Source organism: Melanerpes formicivorus, unplaced genomic scaffold, assembly GCF_026170545.1.
Source record: "Melanerpes formicivorus ecotype bairdi unplaced genomic scaffold, bMelFor1.0.p_v2 SCAF_12, whole genome shotgun sequence".
NCBI classification, from domain to species: Eukaryota; Metazoa; Chordata; class Aves; order Piciformes; family Picidae; genus Melanerpes; species Melanerpes formicivorus.
In genome coordinates, this window is record NW_027142364.1 from 20,778,215 (window position 1) to 20,797,415 (window position 19,201).

Genomic DNA, 19,201 nt, shown 5'->3' on the forward strand with positions numbered 1-19,201 from the left:
TCCACGGCTTGGGACCGCTGTTGGGGACCAGCCCTGGCCGACAATCAAAGTCTCCCTGCTGAGCTCTGCTGCTGCAGCCTGGCTCAGTCCCTGAGATTTCCAGGTGGAAAGTCTCATGGTGCTGCTCTGGGTGGAAGCACCAGGCACAGTGTGGTGAGCGCTGGGATCTGTCTGTGTGTCACTGAGACCAAAGCCAGCGTGGCACAGCACCCAGCTGCTGGCAGCTGGGCACAGAACTGAGAAAGGGTTACTCTGAAAAATCACCAGCCAGTGAAGCCAAACCCAGCCTCTGGAACCAGTCCAAATATGTCAGTATGTTGCATTGGCATCTAGAGGAGAACCTTCCCAGAGCACTGTGCCCAGCTCCTGGTTGGTTGCTGGTGAGCGCTGCTTGCCGAGGCTGGCTGCCACCGTGCCAGCCCGGCTGGGCTGCAGGCTGCTGTGGGGACGTTGGCATGGTGCAGCTCACAACCTCCTTGGTGAAGGCCAAGTGAAACAATGACCCTGCTAAGTCATTCCACTTGCACTGCAGCATTTGGAGCCAGCCTAGAGTGACCTGCTTCAGAAACCAAACCCTTCTGTAGCTTTGAGAAAAGCAGCTCCTTCACCTGCCCTCACTGCTGGTGCTGCTCACGCTGCAGAGCAGGTGCTGGGCCTGGCTCATGGGCTCTGGGGCTTCTGAGTGGGATAGGATAGGATAGGATAGGATAGGATAGGATAGGATAGGATAGGATAGGATAGGATAGGATAGGATAGGATAGGATGGGATGGGATGGGATAGGATAGGATAGGATAGGATAGGGTAGGATAGGATAGGATAGGATAGGATAGGATAGGATAGGATAGGATTAACCAAGTTGGAAGAGACCTTCAAAATTGAGTCCAGCCTAGCACCCAACACCATCTGATCAACTCAACCATGGTACTAAGTGCCTCATCCAGTCTCTTTTTAAACACTTCCAGTGATGGTGACTCTACCAGCTCCCTGGGCAGCACATTCCAATGGCCAATCACTCTTTCTATGAAGAACTTCTTCCTAACATCCAGCCTAAACCTCCCCTGGTGCAGCTTGAGACTGTGTCCTCTTGTTCTGGTGCTGGGTGCCTGGGAGAAGAGACCAAGCCCCAAACCAGCAAGCACTGAGGGCAGGTGCTCCCTGTGCTCTGCAGGAAGAGGGCTGCATCACCCTGCAGGCTGCCTTTGAGCCCAGGAGGTCCCTGGGTACCCAAAGTGACCCATATCGGTATCAGGGCTGGTGGGACCCATGGATTTCCTCATATCCCACTCAGCATCCCCTGCTTAGGCACTGGGATGGACTGCCCAGGGAGGTGGTGGAGTCACCATCAGTGGAGGTGTTTAAGGAAAGCTTGGATGTGGCACTTGGTGGCAGGGTTTAGCTGATGTGGTGGTGTTAGGTCACAGGCTGGGCTGGATGATCTCAGAGGTCTTTTCCAGCCTCAGTAGTTGTGTGATTCTGTTTCAATGGGAGAAACCACCTGCCTCATGAAGCAGCAGCTATGAGCTCAGCACCTCCAGCCATGCCTGAGCACACTGCAAACCCCAGTGACAATTAGAAGGTGAAATGTGCTGCCTTCTAGGTCTCTCTGCTGATATTTGGAAGGCTGGCAGCTGTGTCTTGAGCCCAGCTGGTACAAGGTGTAATTAGAAAAGCCTCTTGGATGGCACTGTCGTAAAAGTGATGTTAAAATAACAGTGTGGAAGGAGAGGCTGAGGCCCTGTGTTCCTGGGGTGCCTGTGCTGCACCAGGCACCGTGCCCAGTGTGTTGCAGTGAGGCACTACAGGCAGCCTCTGCTGAGGGAAATCAGCATCTCTGTGCTGCACCCGAGGCACGCTCTGTTCTTTGGGGGCAAGTGGAGAGGCACATTTGAAACCACCCAGCAGAGCATTCCCCAGTTTTTATTTATCAACAGACCTGGGTGCATATTGCTGGGGAATGAAATATTCATCTCCAGGCACACGCAGGCAGAACGGGAGAGGGCCCATGTATTATTTACTGCTGCCTCCCTCCCCTCGCTCATCAATAACTCAGGAAGCCTGGTTGCCCGGCACAGCCTGTGGCCAGCTACCTAAAGCAGCTCCAGCTGCCATTGGATGCCAGCTCCAGGCTTCTTGCCCCAGGCAGAGCGTGCCCTGCCTGCGGGCTGCCGGAGCGCTGGCAGCGGGTGGCGGTGCAGGACGGCATTGGCCTCGCCGCAGAGTGCCGCGCGCGTCCCTGCTGGCGCTGCCCGCCGTGGCTGCTGCAGGTCGTGGTTCCCTGACTGCAGACAGGGTGACAGGACCCGAGAGCCAAAAGAAATGGGCATGGGCAGCAGGGTCTTTGCTGTGCTGCCAGGGAGGGATGTGGGTGCCAGCTCCTGGATCAGACAGCAAGAAGAGAAAATGAGGCAGCACCAGTGGTGAGCCAAAGGTGGCATGCTGGGCGCTATGGAAACACTGTCACCTCACTGCAGATGGCAGACCACAGGAGCTGTGGTGTCAATAACACCCCCCCAACAGGAGATTCATTATGTGAAACGAAGCTAGGAGAGCTGCAACAGAGCAAGACATGCTGTCCAGGAGGCAGGGATCCTATGGTGCCAACTCAATTGACTCTCCAAAGGGGAGGCTGAGTCAGGGAGCTGTGCTATGGGGATGGAGCCTGGGACAGAAACCTGGTGGCCTGCATGCAGCCTTCACCTCCCCAGCCTCTGGCAGCAATGCAATAGGTCTTGCTAGGGAGGGGGAAAGCACCCAGAGCCAATTCTGGTGTCTCTGAGGATCTGTAAATGCAAGTTGGTCCTCCACGGTGCTGACCTTGGCCCCTGCATTTGAAAGACACCGTGGATGACCAGGAGCAGCTGGACATCAGGCACAGTTTGTGACTTTCACAGAATCACACAAGCAACCAGGCTGGAAAGACCTCAGAGATCAAGACTAACCTATAGACTTTGCACATATAACTCTAGCTTCAATCAGGTAAAAGCAGAGAACAATTGCCCTTCTGCTGAGCTCCAGCCCTTTTCTCCAGTGCTCAAGATGGGCTCAGTTCGAACAAGTGCCAGCGAGCTGTTTGCTTCCCCTGTAGTGTGACTGCAAACAAATCAGTGCTGCTGCAGGAGCCTGGCACCACGAGCTGGTTCTGGAGGTCAGGCTGTTCCTGCTGTGCTGCATAGGTCAGATCAGGGTCTGGTGGTGAAGAACAAAGGGGTGAAGGCCCCCTTGGCAAGGCCAGGCAGCGGCTGAGGAGCTGCTGCATCTCACAAGCAGTGTTAACGCGGTGCACAGCTGTGTCTCTCTGGGGTAGCATGAGTCAGAGCAGGGGAGTGATTGTACAAGAACTAAAAGAAGTAGAAAGCACAGTAATAAGGACAAAGAATTGCACTAAATGACTTGATAAGTGAATTATCCTCCCTACATTACCTGCTGACAGCAGGAGCATCCCTGCCTTCTCTGCAGAGAGAGGATAGAGGGGTGGGGGGGTGGCTTCCTTAGCTGATCTTCCAGGGATGCTGGTTGCTCCGTGCAGAAATGCTTGCAAACAGTGTTCACACTGGCAAGGACTCACTTGGTTCATTGATAAATTGTGGTCACTCTGGAAATGAAGTGCAGCAGCTGTTTGACTTTGCACAGTGATGCTGAGAGCATGAATCTGGCTGGGGTGGCAGGGGGAGCTCAGTCAGCAGATTGCAATTGTCTCTGCTTCCCTTTACTCAGGGGCCGACTGACTGGCCCACTCCTGGCAGGGGTCAGGTGCAGGAGGACCTGGGGACAGGCTTGGGGAGCAGCTGCCCCCAAGATCAGATCAGGGGAGCTGCAGCAGTGAACAGTGTATGTAGGGGGCTGGAGTGGCCTCAGGTCTCACTGCTGGAGCATCCCTGACCCTGCAGAGTCCAGTGGAGTGTGCAGCCCAAGGCTAAGCAGGACTCAATGACACCAGAAGGGCACCAGCTGGCACCACTGGGCTGCTCCTGTTGGGCACCAGTGCTTTCCCAGCTGGAAGAGCTGCCAAAACTCAGTCTCCTGCCAGGGCCACATCTGCAAGGACAAATGGGAACACTACTCTGGCAGCTCTGCATGCTTGACTTGCTCACAGGGGCAGAGGCCCTGGGGAGACCAATGTGCTTGCAGTTGATTGTGCTTTGCAGGAGCAGAGATGTTTTTCCTCTGTCCCAGCAGACAAACTGCTCACCTGGCCAGCCAAGAAGAGATCAGTACTCATCAGGCAGGGGTGCTGCAGGTCCTTAATCCAGGCCCTTGGTGACAGTGAGCTGAGGGGCAGTGCAGATGGGAAGGAGCCATCTGCTGGGTTGCTGCTGCAGAAAGCCAGCAACAGCCATCAGCCTCCTAAGAGCATTGTCTAGCACCAAGTTGTTTCTAGGCCACAGTGGTTATTGGGAAGGCATTACAGGGCTGTGAGTACAACATGTCTCTCAGCTGGAGATGCACTCATCAGCCTGGGAGCAGCACACACCAGATGTCCTTTGGGGGCTTGCTGGCTTTTCACTTCACTCTGCTTCAAAGCCTGGACTCCTCATGTGCATTTTAGCAATGCTCACACACTTCAGGTTTCTAGGCCAAGTGAGAGCTTTGATTCCATGCTGCACTCAGCAGCTCTGCGTGAAGGTAGCCTGTGGTTAAGTAAGGTGAGAGGCTGGAAGTGGTTCGATTTTGCAACAACAGCTGAGAACAAAGTACAGATTTTACCATTTCAAACTGGGACAAAACAGAGCTGGGAGGGCTGTGTGGAGTTACTGGTTTATAGATTTTGTTTTTCATTTTCCTTTTAACACCTAGGAGCTTCCTTTGAGTTGAACTAAATGTACCATGTCCCTGGCCTTTGCCTCGTGCTGGAGCGTTTCCATTTGCATCCAAATGTTGCCCCACGACAGGGAAGTGGCACCTGGGGAGGGAAGGATGCAGTAGAGGGGAGGAGAGGGACTTCAGTTTGGGTTTGCTCTCCTGGCAAAGGCTGATCCTGGTCTCTTCTGACAGCTCCTCTCAGCACTACCATTTTTTTCTTCCTAGACTAGACTGGACTAGAATAGACCAGGTTGGAAGAGACCTTCAAGATCATCACATCCAACCTAATATCCAACACCACCTAATCAACTAAACCATGCAACCAAGCACCCTGTCAAGTCTCCTCCTGAACACCTCCAATGATGGTGACTCCACCACCTCCCCAGGCAGCCCATTCCAATGGGCAATCACTCTCTCTGTATAAATCTTCCTCCTAACCTCCAGCCTAAACCTCCTCTGGCGCAGCCTGAGACTGTGTCCTCTTGTTCTGGTGCTGGTTGCCTGGGAGAAGAGTCCTGCCCAGGGCACATCCTGTGCCTGGAGTGCACAGGAGTGACACCAAGAAAAACAACTCACCCCAGCTGATTTGGCCTGGTGGCTTTTATCCTCCCTCCACCCTGAGCTGACCTGAAGAACAGCTCTTCACCTTGCTAAAGAGCATTTTTACATGAGATGACTAGAAGTCATAATCACTATAATGGTTCTTATGGCAACCTAGCAGACTCAGCTCTTAAAAGCTCCTCTTGCTTAATGCAGCTCTTGCATGGCGGCTGCTACACAGGATGTTAGGGGTTGGAAGGGACCCCTGAAGATCATTGAGTCCAACCCCCCTGCCAGAGCAGGAGCAGAGACCTCATGACTAAACCATGGCACCAAGTGCCACATCCAATCCCCTCCTGAACACCTCCAGGGATGGGGACTCCACCACCTCTCTGGGCAGCCTGCTCCAGTGCTCTGGGACCCTCACAGTGAAGAAGCTCCTCCTCATGTTGAGGGGGAACCTCCTGTGCTGTAGTTTATATCCATTGGTTGTATATCCATTTGGTTGTAGCCAGGAGGGGGTTGGTCTCTTCTCCCAGGCAACCAGGACCAGAACAAGAGGACACAGTCTCAAGCTGTGCCAGGGGAAGTTTAGGCTCGAGGTGAGGAGAAAGTTCTTCACCAAGAGAGTCATTTGTCATTGGAATGTGCTGCCCAGGGAGGTGGTGGAGTCCCCATCTCTGGAGGTGTTCAGGAGGGGATTGGATGTGGCACTTGGTGCCATGGTTTAGTCATGAGGTCTGTGGTGACAGGTTGGACTTGATGATCTTTGAGGTATCTTCCAACCTTGGGGATACTGTGATACTGTGATACATTGCCCCTTGTCCTATCACAGGGGGCAACTGAGCAGAGCCTCTCCCCTCCCTCACCCAGCCCTCAGATGTTTATAGACATTTATTAAGCCCCCTGTTACATTTGCCTTACCTCTGGGAACATGGGCAAGCCTCTGAGCCCTCCTCTCTGACCTGCTCCCCACACACACACACAAACCAGGAGAGGAGGGCACCCAGGCAGGGAAGCAAGTGCAATCACTGCCACCTCAGTCACCCATTGCTGCATCTCTTACGAATGCCAGAGAGTCCCTGACAGCCTTGGAGTCATTTCCCTGCTCACAGCCTGGATTTCAGATCACCCCACAGCCTCCTCCCGAAAACCTGCCCAGCTGAGGCTGCTGCAGGTCACGTTGTGCAATTTGCTGTTGCAAGACAAAGAAAACAAGTTCTCCTTTTTCACAATTGCCAATCCACTTCATCCAGCAATTTCCCTGCCTCTCTGCTTTGGTTTCAGGGAACAGTGTTCCTCGGGGAGGGAGAGCCTACCTGCGCCTCCGGATGACTTGCTGCTGGTTCTGCCATCACAGACGATCCTCTGAAGTTGTTTAAGTGCCCTAAGTGCTGGCAGCAGCTTCTCTGAGCCTGCCACTAGAGCCAAGCAGGGATGAGGCTCACTGGGACTGCAGGCAGGTGCTGGCTGGAGGGGCCTGCACAGTGTCCTCTCAGGCACCAGCCCTGCAGCTTTTGGGTGCCTCTCCCTGGGGCCAAACCTTGTCTTGTCTCAGCGTGGCTCTTGCTGCAGGCTCTGCTCTCGTACAGGAAAGCTCTGGTCCTGATCAAATGGCTGCTGGTGGGGGTCCCAGCACAGCCACAGGTGCTTGGCAGGGCTCTGGCAGCAGCCAAGGAGGGGAATGTCAGTCCTGCTCCATGGCAGAGGGCAGGGAGGAGGCTGTCACCACGGCACACAGCCATTATGGGGAACCACAAGTCTCTGTATGAAGCAACTGCCTGCAGCAGCTACCAACGGCCTGGGGCATCCTCCCACCGGGGCATGGTGCAGCAGGAGGAGCATGGCTCCCCCCTGGAGTGGGCACTGATGCCAGCAGTGGAGCTTGGCTGCACCAAGCCAGAGGACACTGCTTTCCTCCTTATCACCCATAGCAGGAGCTGGCACCAGGGCTGTTCAGGCCAGTCGGTGCTCCCAGGTGGGCTGCCCCTGCACTGAGAGCAGGCAGGCAGCCCACCCCCACTAGCTCTTAGGACCACCCCATGCTGGGATGTGGGGGTCTGTGGCTCTGCTGCTTCCTTTTCCATGCTTCAGGGCTGCCACACTGCTGCCTTCCCAGGGATGAGGGGCAGGACTCCCCATACTAGCTCTTTTGCAGTGTGAGGGCAGCACCCCTGCTTCGTGTAGGGCAGGACCCTGGGTCTTGGCTCTCTGCAGCTCAGCTGCCAGCCCCCTGAAGCCCCAGTGGCTGTTAAGAGTCCGTGGGGTGCCTGGGCTCCCAGCTGGCCGCAGCTCTGCTCCAGCCCCTCCAAACTTCCTGCATTTGTTTCACTGGAACTGTCTGGGGGAAGTAGGGTGTTGTTATGTCTTCAGCTCAGCGTCTGTTTAGAGAAGGATAATGCTTCTGTGGGGGAGGACAATGAGAATGTGAAATGCTTAAGAGTCTCTCACTATTTTGACTAATTGCTTTTTATCTTTTTGTTGGATTTTTTTTCTCTTTTTTTAATGGGTAATTCCCTGGAAAACTACAGTGAGAGCTGAGGGGCCTGATGTGGGGGTAGAGCATGATTCAAGCCTGGCAGGATGAGCCCAGGCTGATGCCTGCCTTAGTACTACTGCAGACTGCAGGTCTGCCTCTTTAGGGTTGGACCAGAGGAAGGCCAGGTTACAAAGGAGAGGGGTTGGCCAGCACACCTCCCCAGGAGACCTCGGTGCAGAGGACAGCAGCCATTCCTCCCTGCCACTTTCCCCTGGCTATGTTTAGGTTCTGGATTGCTTAGGGAACCCAGATCACCACCTGCAACGTCTTAATGTCATTGTCTCCCCAGAGCTGGCATTAGGAGACTTCTTTCTCTTGCAGGATATAACTAATTGGTCCTGACATCAGGGAGAGTCGTGTTGGGTCCTGAAATAGCTTCCTGCACAGCATCACTCACCAAGGTGCCATGGGGAAGTGTGGTTGGAAGTGCCCATGGAGCTGTTTTCTCAGGTGCTGGGATGCTGCATGGCCTTGGAGTGCACCTGAGCCCAAGTTATGTTTCAAATCCTGGGCTCCAAACTGGAGAGCAGAACTAATGAGCACCTATGGCCTGGCTGGTGGTCTCTAAGTCTGGGTTAGCCCAGAGGTGCAATAAAGACTCTCAGTCTTTCCACCACAGGGCCTTTGCAATAGGCAGTATCTGCAGTGCTCCTTGCCCCTCTGCCTTGCTGTCTGATGGAAGCCAGTGTCTGGTTTCCCTGGTGTCTCTTCAGGAGCAGCACTGACAGCCAGGCAGAGGCAGTGGGTTCTGCTTACTTCAAAGCAGCAGCAATCAAAAGGTGTCTATGGGGCTGGGCTGGGAGTCCAACAAGGGAGAAGGCAGATCTTTCAGGGACCTTTTCTAGCTATGGTTATGTGCCTTCTGTCTGTCAGCCCCAGCAGGTCGTGCTGGACCTTAAGGTCTCCTGCACAGCTGTACCATGCTGTGTGCTCTGCTTGCTTCAGCCAGTGCTGGAGCCAGAGAGGTCTTTGCAGCAAAGTCATGTTGGGGGGATAACTGCTGTACTGGTGTGGGGAGTAACTGCTGTACTGGTGCAGGAACTCTCTTCCTTGCCCTGCAGAGCCTTTGCACTACATGGCACTCCTGGACATTGCTCAACAAAGTCAAATTAGATCAAAGCAGCACTAAATATAGGCAGCTCAGTTCTCATCCCACAACCCCCTGGAGCAGCGTGGCAGGTGGGAGGCAGGTCAGGACACAGTGTCACCTGCAGGAACAGTGGCAGCCTGCCCTAGGGGATCCCAAGCTCATAGACCTGCCCCAGCCCTGCACTGCTCAGAGCTGGATGTGAAGAAGTAACGGTGATGCTGGGGAGATGCAAGACATGGACACAGGGTTTTGTCACTGCCTCTGAGCCAGGGCAGGGCAGGGCCCTGTGTGTTGTTCCTGCACTGGAGATTCATCCAGGCAGCTCAGGCTACATCCCAGACAAAGGCAGATGGTGGGCCCTGGAAGGAATTCCTATGACCCTGGCTGCTCCTCTTGCTCTCTCTGCAGCTGCATGCTCCCCTTGCTCACCTGCCTCCCGGCTCCAGTGCCAATCACTGTCAGGGCCCTGCAGGTTGCCTTCTGTTTAGGCTCTCCTGGGAATCCCAGAGAAGGTGGTGAGCAGGGCACAGACCCCAGGACCTGCTCTGGCTGCTGAGAAGCCTCTGTTTGCTTCCAGGTAGGCACAGGCAGTCAGCTGTGGGGTAAACAGGGTCCATGCTCAGAATTCATCACTGCTAACACTCAGTTTAATGAGCTATTGCCAGGTAATGTTCCTGATGTTACCTAGGTGGGGCCAGCTCTCTGCTTGGGTCTAGCTCTCTGCTTGGGGCCAGCTCTGCTTGGGGCCAGCTCTCTGCTTGGGGATAGCTCTCTGCTTGGGGCCAGCTCTCTGCTTGGGGCCAGCTCTCTGCTTGGGGCTAGCTCTCTGCTTGCTTGGGGCCAGCTCTCTGCTTGCACTGGTCTCATCTCCTGGGTCACTGTGCACACGGATGGAGATACCCCAAAGGATAAGCAACCACAGCATCCATGGGCAGAGAAATCCCAGGTCTCTCTGCTCAGAAACAAGTGTTTCCAGACTATTTCTCCTCTAGAAGATGCTCCTTCCAGAAGATGTTTTTGCAACCAAGTGAGCTGCTCTCAGGCAAGGCCACTGCTGATCCTGGAGCTTATGTAAAATTCCCTGTGCCAGGTGGAGAGAAATAAATCTTCCCAATGCCTAGAACAAGGTGCTGGAGACATACTGCATCCCCTCCTGCCACCCCTGATGACTGTCTCACTGTCCCTGCAGACGCTTCAAGAAGCAGAATGGGAAGTTGGTGGCTGGGAAAGCAGGCAGCTGCATTCACATTTGGCTCTATTGTTCCATGATTATTAGCAGGGAGATTGAAAATGTAATTAGGATAATTATGCTAAATCGCAATCTTCCTACAGGAGCTACTGAATCACTCAGATCAACTTTTCATCCTATTTCCCTTAACCATTCCCTGCCCAGAGGAGGAGGAGCCCTTACCCCTCTGGGCTGCCCACACTGTGTGCCAGCTCAGGCAATCCTCACCAGCACTTGCTGAAAGAGCAGCGAGTGGCAGCATGAAACTCGCATGAGAAGAGAGCTGTGTGAGAGGCAGTGTCCCAGAGGACTGTGGAGCACTCGTGGGCCATAAGCCACAGCAAGAGAAGAAGATGGAGAGGAGCATGCAGGGCTGGGAAAGGCAGTGCCAAGCCACAGGCAGAGCTGGCTGGAAAGGGCAGAGCAATGCTGGGCAGATGCTCAACAGGAGGCATCTGCCAGGGCTAGACTTGGGCACTGCATCACCTGTCCCTTGGGGCTGAGGGTGTACCTGCCACCCTGATTTTTGGAGCTGGAGTGAGCACAGAGATCAGTGTAGCCAGACTTCAGAGCCATGGCACAGCCAGGCCAGCCTACTGCAGAGCCTGGCTCCGAGGAAAGACCCAGCAGCAGCAGCTTTGGCGCTGTTGCTCTGCCAGCTCCCTCCAGGAACACTGTCAGGCCTAATTAATGTCACAGTTTAGCTTGCTCATGCATCTGAGCAGACTGAGTACAACTTCACAGTGCCGGGGGAAGAGCGATGAATCCCATCCCAGAGCCTTTTGCTTGCATCCCTCGGGGCCTGCAGAGTGCCTGTGCCAGAGCAGCAGGGATTTCCAGATCTGGACATGGCAACAAGCATGTCACCCCTCTGTGTGAGGTGGCAGCAGGACCAGCTGCAGAAGGCAGGATGGCCACCTGCCCCTCATCTCAGAGCAGGAGAGCGTGGGAAGAACTTCATAGGAACAGCCTTTTCCTGGGGCCAGTTCTCCAGGAGAGAGTTGATGTCCTCTTGGTGGAGCTCAGGACATGCTCAGGATGTAGGGACAGGTGGTGTGTACTGTGGTGTGCCACCACTGGCTCTAAGGCAGCTGGGACAGAGCTGAAGGACAGTAGCACCAAAGCCCACGTGTGTGCAGCAAGCAACCCCTGCCCCCAGGCACTCTTGGGGTATCCCATCCCAGACTGCACCCAAGCTCCTACCATCAGCAGGGCTTGGTTTGAGCCCACAGATGGCAACCAGTCTCTAGCTTACTGAGGCTGAGCATGCAGAGCATCTTCCTGCTTGGAAAAAAGGCATTTTGCAGCCTTTCTCTCTCCTCCATCCCACTGCATCAGCATGGAGTGCAGGGACCAAGCCTGGATCCTGAAGGGTGCTGGGCAACTGGAGCCTGGAGCTCAGCTCCTTTCAGAGCTGCCATGTCAAGCTGAGGGCAGGACTGGGCCTATGTCCTTCATTATGTAACTGTTTCTCTGAGTGTTTTGCTAGCACTCATCCCTCCTGCTGGGCAGAGACCCCACTGGCAAGGGGGAATGTCTTGTATTTTCCAATGCATAGCTTTGATTTCAGGCTGGTTTTAGCAGCAGCCAATTCCACCCCTCCCCAGCTCGTGCACCTTGCAGAGCATTAAACAAAGATGCAGCCCCCTACGAACTACCAGCTAGCAAGATGGAGGTGCTGCCTTGCCTGGGGTGGATGGTGGAGCTGCAGGGAGAAGCAGGACCCCAGGGACCAGGTCAGATCAGTTCATGCAGGGGCCCTGAAGAGCCCCACAAATGAACTGACCTGACCTGGCCTCTGGAACCCCATGCTGTCCATGCCCTGCCCTGGCTGCCTGCCCTCACATTCCTGTCCCCACACATCATCTCCCTCCAGCTGCTGGGGACAACAGCCCCTGCTGCTCACAGCGGCTGTGGTGAGGAGGGGGAGCCGCCTTCACGGCACATGAGCTCTGCTGGAGCTGGGGACGCTGCTGGCTTTGGAAAAGCAGAGCTTTTTCCTCCCAGCTCCAGGAGAGGCAGGAGGTGAGGCACAGCCAGCTGGCTCTTGCAGCACTGCAGGGTTTTTCCATCACCAACAGGACCCTGGCCACCACCACCCAAGAAAGCCTGGGGCTGTGCAGTGCTGTCAGGTTGGGTGGGCTGATGGTAGGCCTGCCTTCCACATCCATTGCAGGCTGAAATCTGGGGGGGGGTTCCCCACTAAGTAATGGTGGGGGGAGGGTGTGTCTGGTGTGATAGCCAAGAACTGGGCAATGGGTCAGTTGTGGTGTCTTGGGCATGACTAGCAGCAGTGGGGCAGGTCAGCTGCTCTTCTCCTACACGCTGCCAAGGAGGAAATCCTGACGCCTTCCTGCTTCCCCATGAGAGCTGCAGAGTGTGTGCTGAAGGTGAATCGGAGCTGCCTCAGGGGCTGCAGCTCTGCTTGGGGTACTGGCTATTGCCTGTGGACCCTCAAAGGCAAGAGGCTTTCACCACTAACCTGGTGACATGCAACCAGACCTTGCACCTGTGAGTTCAGCAGGCAGTTCTCACAGCACTGCCCTGGCCAGGCAAGCTGGATCTGCCCTGTCTGGATCTGCCCTCTCTGGATATGCCCTGTCTGGATCTGCCCTCTCTGGATCTGCCCTCTCTGGATATGCCCTGTCTGGATATGCCCTCTCTGGATATGCCCTCTCTGGATATGCCCTGTCTGGGGGCATTTGCAGCTCACCAAACCGAATGGCAAGTCATTCTGGACGTAAATCAGTACTGCAGCCTGGGCTAAAAGTCATTTGGTGACCTTGCTCGCTCCACTTGACCACTGGCTGGTGGTAAATGATTTCTTTTTTCCTGTTGTGGATGAGGAAGACCTAAGGACAGGAGAAAGGCGTGCTAAGGACAGAGACAAACAAGAAGCTGCACGTGAGATCCTGCAACCGCTGCCACGTTTGTGTGATCCCCATCAGCCTCCTTGCTTACCTCTGTGCAGGAGCCAGTCTGTAGTTCACCAGCAAATACACAGAGTCAACAAACAGCATTAGCACCAAGTGCTCTTTCCCCCTAATCTCTTCACATTCAGTGTTGTTGCCTGGAATAATCACATGCTCTGTTTAGCTGTGAAATGCCCTGGAAATCTGGAGTGTCTGGTGCAGTACCTAAGCATCAGCCCCATGTGCTGGATTTGGACTAGCAGCTGAAGCCTTTGGAGCAGGATCATCGTCTCTCCTGGTGTTATGGGTAATTTCTGGCCAATCCATCACATGCTGTCTGCTAGCTCAGTGCTGTGTGAAGCTCAATGTTCAATTTTGTGGTACTGGAAACCCCCAAAGGCTGCCCAAGCCCAGGCAGGAGCATGACCTACCAAGCCCCCACTGATATGTTGGTGAACAGGGCAGTGATTTGCACCAGTGGCAGGCAGCAGTGCTTGACTGGTGATCTTGCAGATACCTGTTTCCACACTTCCCTCCACACAGTTCAAACCTACTGGCAGAGCTATCAGACTGCCTTTGCCCTCCCTCTGCGGGCTCACCCCTGGGAAAGCAGCAGTGGGATGGGGCAGCTGGCTTGTGAGAAGCAGTGTTTCAGAGGCAGCACTGCTCTTTGCTGATTCACCATCCCCAGCTGCAGAGCTGGGTTAGCCCCGATGGATGGAGATCTATCAACAGGAGAACATGTATCTCTGATGACAGCCTGAGCAGGGGCTGGACCACACCTGGTGGGACACTGCACCTCATCTGCAGGAAGTAGCCCAGGCACAGGGGCTGGCATCAGCCCCAGTGCTGAGCAGAGAATACAGAACAGTTTATTCTCTACTGATAGTATCTGGGACAGGGACAGCTTCACAGCAGTCAGCAGAGCCTGCATGTCCCACCGAGGCCTTCCCCAAAGCTCTCTGCTTCTCCCCATCAGCCAGCAGTAGGCTTTTCAGCTTAGCAAGGAGCTACTTGTTTCAAAGGCAAGTCAGCAGCTCAGCCCTTTGCTAGACCCTATTTTAGAGAAGCTCTCCCTCTCCTCCTCTCATTTTCTGAGGGAGATGCTCCTTCAAACTTGCTGTGCAGAAAATACAACGACCTTTTTCTCCTCACATGCACTTGATCTCATTTGCAGGCCCGTGCACGCTGCCACGGGGAGGGCACAGCAGTTAAGCACACATGAATAATCTTGCAGCAGCACTGCAGACATCTCTGTGAAATCTTTCTTTTTTCAACAGTTCCAGGACCAAAAATATCCCAGGCACAAAGAGATTTGGACCCTACACTTAAAACTAATGATCTGTACAAGCCTCTAAGGACACTGCACAGCAGTCCTGCTAGTGGCATCAAGGGAAATGCTTCAGGCTCTGGATGCTGCTGGTGCTGCTCAGGGAATTGTGCTTTCATCTCGGTATGCGATAAAAAAACCTTTCCTTGCTGTTGCAGACGTGATGGCTCTTCTGGAGAGAGGCAAGGCATCAACTGAGCTGAGGCCATTAGCTGCCTTTAAGCACACACACGGGATGGAAAGCAAACACCGCCTGCTCATTCAGCTGAGCTTAGCTCAAACCAGCCTGTGAACTCCCTGGTGTGCCTTGCTCCCGGGGTGCTCTGCCCAGCTCTAAGGTGCCGTGTTACTGTCCTGCTCCAAGCACCCTTTGCTTCCTCCCTCCCTGGAGAGAGCTGGCAGAGACAAAGAGCCCTGGGCGTAGGCCCAGGGCACTCTTGATCTCCAGGGCACTGCAGGTGCCTTGCTACAGGCAAGGCAGTCTCACAGACCCCACTCTGGGGGAAGCACTACAGGATAAGCTTTCCCTGTTGTTTTCGCTCCCCTCATCACCAGCCCCTTCCTTCCCCGGGACAGACAAGGGGGGCTCTGCCAGAGGAAAAGCAGCGAGCCCCACTATTTCATTTGGGAGGTGTGCCTCAGCAGTGGCAGCCTCAGAGTGCTCAAACCCAGCAGTGGCCACTGTCACCTGCTGCATCTTGCTGCCCATGGCGGGCCGAGTGTGACATGGACAAGAGGGTGCCCGTTCCGAGGGGGGCTCCCTCTCTTGCCCTTGTGCTATCGCCTGCAATCCACCCCTGTGTGCCTCCCTTCTCTGACTGACTCACACTGAGGCAATGGCAAAAGCTTCTCACCAGCGTGGTGGCAGATTTTGCAATCTGGTTTAATGAGGTATTTACAAGTTTGGAGGCTGGCTCCGTGCACAGGGAGTGTGGCCAGCCCCAACAGCTGCTTGGGCTTTTCACTGACATTCCTGCAACTTGCCTGATTGCAGCACAGGCACAGGGGAAAACATTTAGACATCAGAAATGCCAGATTAATTATCTCTTAATTGATACCTCCACTTGGGGACAAATGAAACCGGAATATCTCCAACTGCCCTGGGAGCCTGCCACTTACAGATTTACAGCTAAAAATACCGTGGCAGTCCCATGGCTAATCAACTTCACTGCTTACCCGGGGTGCTTATGAAATTGTCTTGGGCTAGCCCTGTGAGGGACCAGTCACAGCGGCAGCGCCTTAACACAAACCCGGCGAAGGCTGCACAAGGCTTCCAGCCCCATGAGCAAGCTGCACTGCCCCACGGCAGCCTCGGAGCTGCGCAGTCAGGCTTCCAGCACGTTCCTGCCCATCATTAGAGACTGCTGAGAGAGAAAACCTCCTCCCTGTGTATTATAAAAGACCTTAAAGTGCCCAGCGCGTTTCCCTGCAGTGAGATTTCCACCCGGCCGGGGAATCGCACACAGTGCTTGCCAGGGCTGTTCTGTGCCGTGCCCTCCCGCAGCTGCAACACAGCCCGAGGGCTCTCTCGCCGCTGTCTCCTGACCAGCCACACGGCCACAGCAACGCCAGCTTCTTTTAAATTACCGTCATCTTTATTTTCTTCACATATGTGCAAACAGAGGAGATCGCAATGGTGGTGTTCTTAAAAATAACAAAATGTATTTGCATACATTTCCCTATGTACAGGTGAACAGCCACAAGTAGAGTCTTCTTTTGCACAGCAAAAGATCTAGAGCATTGAGACCGGGGACAGGACCGGGGCCCAAAAAAAAAACCAAAGGATCTAACTTAATAATTAAAAATAAACCCAAACCAACAGTTCACAACAGTGCAAACCTCTCGGACACGACAGCACGATGGAGTGACTTTAATGGAGAAAACGGCGGGGGGTGGGGGGGCCCTCTCGGATGTGAGATTTGTCTGTAAACAAGGCGCAACACCTCCCTCCCACCGCCCTCCCCGGGGAAAGCTATTCCAGGAATTTGGCAGATCTTCAAGGGCAGAGCCGGAGGTAAACAGCCCACGGCCGCCACCCCTCCTCGGGCCACGGAAGGCTGGGGCCCGGCTCCGGCGCCCATCGGCACCGGGAGGGGCTTCCCGGGATGCTGCGGGACGCAGGGGCACCGCAGGGAAGCCGGGCGGCCGGAGAGGCCCCGGTGCTCCCCCAGAGGGGTCGTGATCTCCCGAAAGGGTCCCGGGGCGCGCCAGAGGGGCCGTGCAACCTCGGCGGGGCCGGAGGGGGCTTGGTGTGTCCCGACTGGGCCGTGCGCTCCCGGAGGGGCCGGAGGGTACCCGGTGTTCGCCGGCGGCGCCGTGCGCGCCCGGAAGGGACCGCGCAGCCCGGGCGCGGCCGAGCGCTCAGCCGGTCTCGGGGTCGCCGGGGGGCGGCTGCTCGGCGCCGTTGCAGGGCGGGGCGGCGCCGTCCGGGCCGTTGCTCTCCAAGGAGGACTCGCTGCCCGTACTCTCGCCGGAGAGCAGCCGGCGGACGCGGAGGTCGGCGCGCAGCGAGCGCAGGTCGTTGCCCAGGCTGAGCTCGCCCAGGTCGCGGAGGAGCTGTCCCAGCTCCGGGCTCTCGCCGCGGCTGGCGCCGGTGCGCAGCAGCTCGCCCTCGGGCTCGTCCAGCGCCTCCAGAATGTCCTCGCAGTCGCAGTGCATGGCCCGCTCCTCCTGCTCCTCGCCCAGCAGGTCCTCCGTGATGGAGCCCAGCTTGGGCGCGCTGCGGCTCCGCTCCACCGGCGGCTTGTAGCAGCACTGCCCGTTGAGCAGCTTGCGCAGCGGCACCAGCGGGATGCTCTGCTCACCCACCAGCTGTTGCTGCTGGTGCCGCGCGTCGTCCCGCTTCTTCAGCCGGCGGAACTCGGCCAGTGCTGTGGCTGAGGTCTGATAGAGCAGCAGGGCCATGGCTTTCGCCTTCTCGGGCTTGGAGACCAGAACGGCGTGGCAGCGCAGCATCACCGCCTTGTGCTTCAGCTCGTGGCGGTAGATCCAGGCGAAGACGCGCGGCAGGCGCGGGTCGGCCACGCAGTAGGTGACCCGATGCAGCAGGTAGAGGTGGCCAGGCCGGCGCAGCCCCTTGTCCTCGGCGTGGGCCATGCGGATGCCCTGCGCGCTGATGGTCAGCTTCATCTTGGTGCCCTGCCGGCCCGCCTCGCTCTTGCTCCAGATCTTGCAGACGGCTAGGTCGGTGCAACCCTCGCCCTTGGACTGAATGGTGGTGGCGTTGCCCAGGTAGAGCACGGTGTACGTAGGGTCCTCGCTGGTGACGCGGAATTTCCGCCGCTTAGAGCGGAACATGCTGCCCACGCGGTGCAGGGCGCTCTCGGGGCAGGCGCGGGCCAGCGAGGTGAGCGCTGAGTAGTGCACACTGACCGCGTACCCCTTGGGCTTGCTCTGCCGCCGCGTCTCGCCCGCCACCAGCTCCACCTTGCTCCGCTTCCAGGGCAGCATCGCCCCGTGGAGCCGCGGCTAGGCGCCGCGCCGACGGCTCCGGGCGCGGGGGGACATGCCACAGCGGCGGCTGGGCTGCCCGCCCGCCTTACATCCTTGCGGGCGCCGGGCCGCCGCGGCCGTAGATATAGGCGGGCGCCGGCGCTCCGCGGGCGCGGAGAGGGGAGGCTCCGCGCACCGAGGGCGGAGCGCCCGCTGCCCGCGGCCCGCCGAGCCGGCGGCGCGCTGCTCGCCGCCCGCCCGCCGCCGCCGCTCTGCGCCGCCCGCCGCGGCGCCCCGGCCCCAGCCCCAGCCCCGGCCCCGCCGCGCCGTGGGGCGGGCAGGGGGCGGGCACGGGGCGGTTCCAGCCCGGCCGGGCGGCCTCTCCGCTGTAGCGGAGCTGTGGCCTCGGCAGAGGCGCTGACTGCTGCCGCCCGGTGTGGGGGAGTGGGGCGCGGCAGGGTCTCCGGCTTGCAGAGCGGCTCGGGCAGAGCTGTGCCCGCGACTAGGCGGGCGGGTGCGTCGGTGCCGCAGCGCCCTCCTGCAGCCTCCGGGTAGAGGGTAGGGAGAGCAGCCGGGGTCTGACTGGCAGCTCAAAATCTCCACAGCGGATACAGATCCCAAGGCCGCTGCGGGACCCCACGCTCCGGCGGTCCCCACGACCGGGAGGGCCCAAATCCCAAAGGCCTTCCTGGCCAGGGCGTGCCGTGGAGGATCTTCTCTTTGGTTTGGTTAGTCCGGCTCCGAGAGCCGAAGAGCCTGCAGCAAATAAAGCTATTACGTGTGAGTAATGCTGTGCTCTGTATTTACAGGCAGCAGCCGAGTAACAAGAAGCTGTCTTGAAATTTCTTGCTGTGGGTGCTCGAGTGCAAACACCGACGTAACGAGAAAGTTGGTGGCTGTGTCGCTGCTGTAGCTTCACATGTCATGCGTTACATCCTCTGCCAGAGAGCAGGGATGGCGTGGTTGCAGCGTGTGGCACTGTCAGGATTTGGGTAAACCGTGAGCAAAAGCAGGAGCAGCACGTACTGTTGCAGTGAAATGTGTACACGTCTGCTTAAATTATTTGAGAGTTTCTGGAGTCTGGAACAATTCAGACAAACTTGTGTATTGTTACCATCATCATTATTATTACATTATGCCATCTAGCAGATGGCTTGGGAAGTACAAGTAACCACAGTGACCGGAACCGAGTTGTTAGAAGCACTTGCCCGCTTGCTTACATGTCAAAAACACCTCCTCAGCCGAGGGGTAGGGTCGGCAGCGCTTTCCCCCCGCGACAGCGCTGCCACATCGGGGACCCGGCGGCGCCTGACCACATCTGTGGTTTCC

The 19,201-nt window shown here is 56.6% G+C and overlaps 1 protein-coding gene across 1 annotated transcript; it reads right to left on the reverse strand.

Annotated features, from left to right (window-relative positions):
* Positions 1 to 15,853: 15,853 nt before the first annotated feature.
* FAM43A (family with sequence similarity 43 member A) lies at positions 15,854 to 18,111 on the reverse strand. Its single transcript, XM_068145631.1, has one exon. The coding sequence runs from the start codon at positions 17,888 to 17,890 to the stop codon at positions 16,802 to 16,804; it is 1,089 nt and encodes a 362-aa protein (XP_068001732.1). The 5' UTR covers positions 17,891 to 18,111; the 3' UTR covers positions 15,854 to 16,801.
* Between the last annotated feature and the right edge of the window lie 1,090 nt (positions 18,112 to 19,201).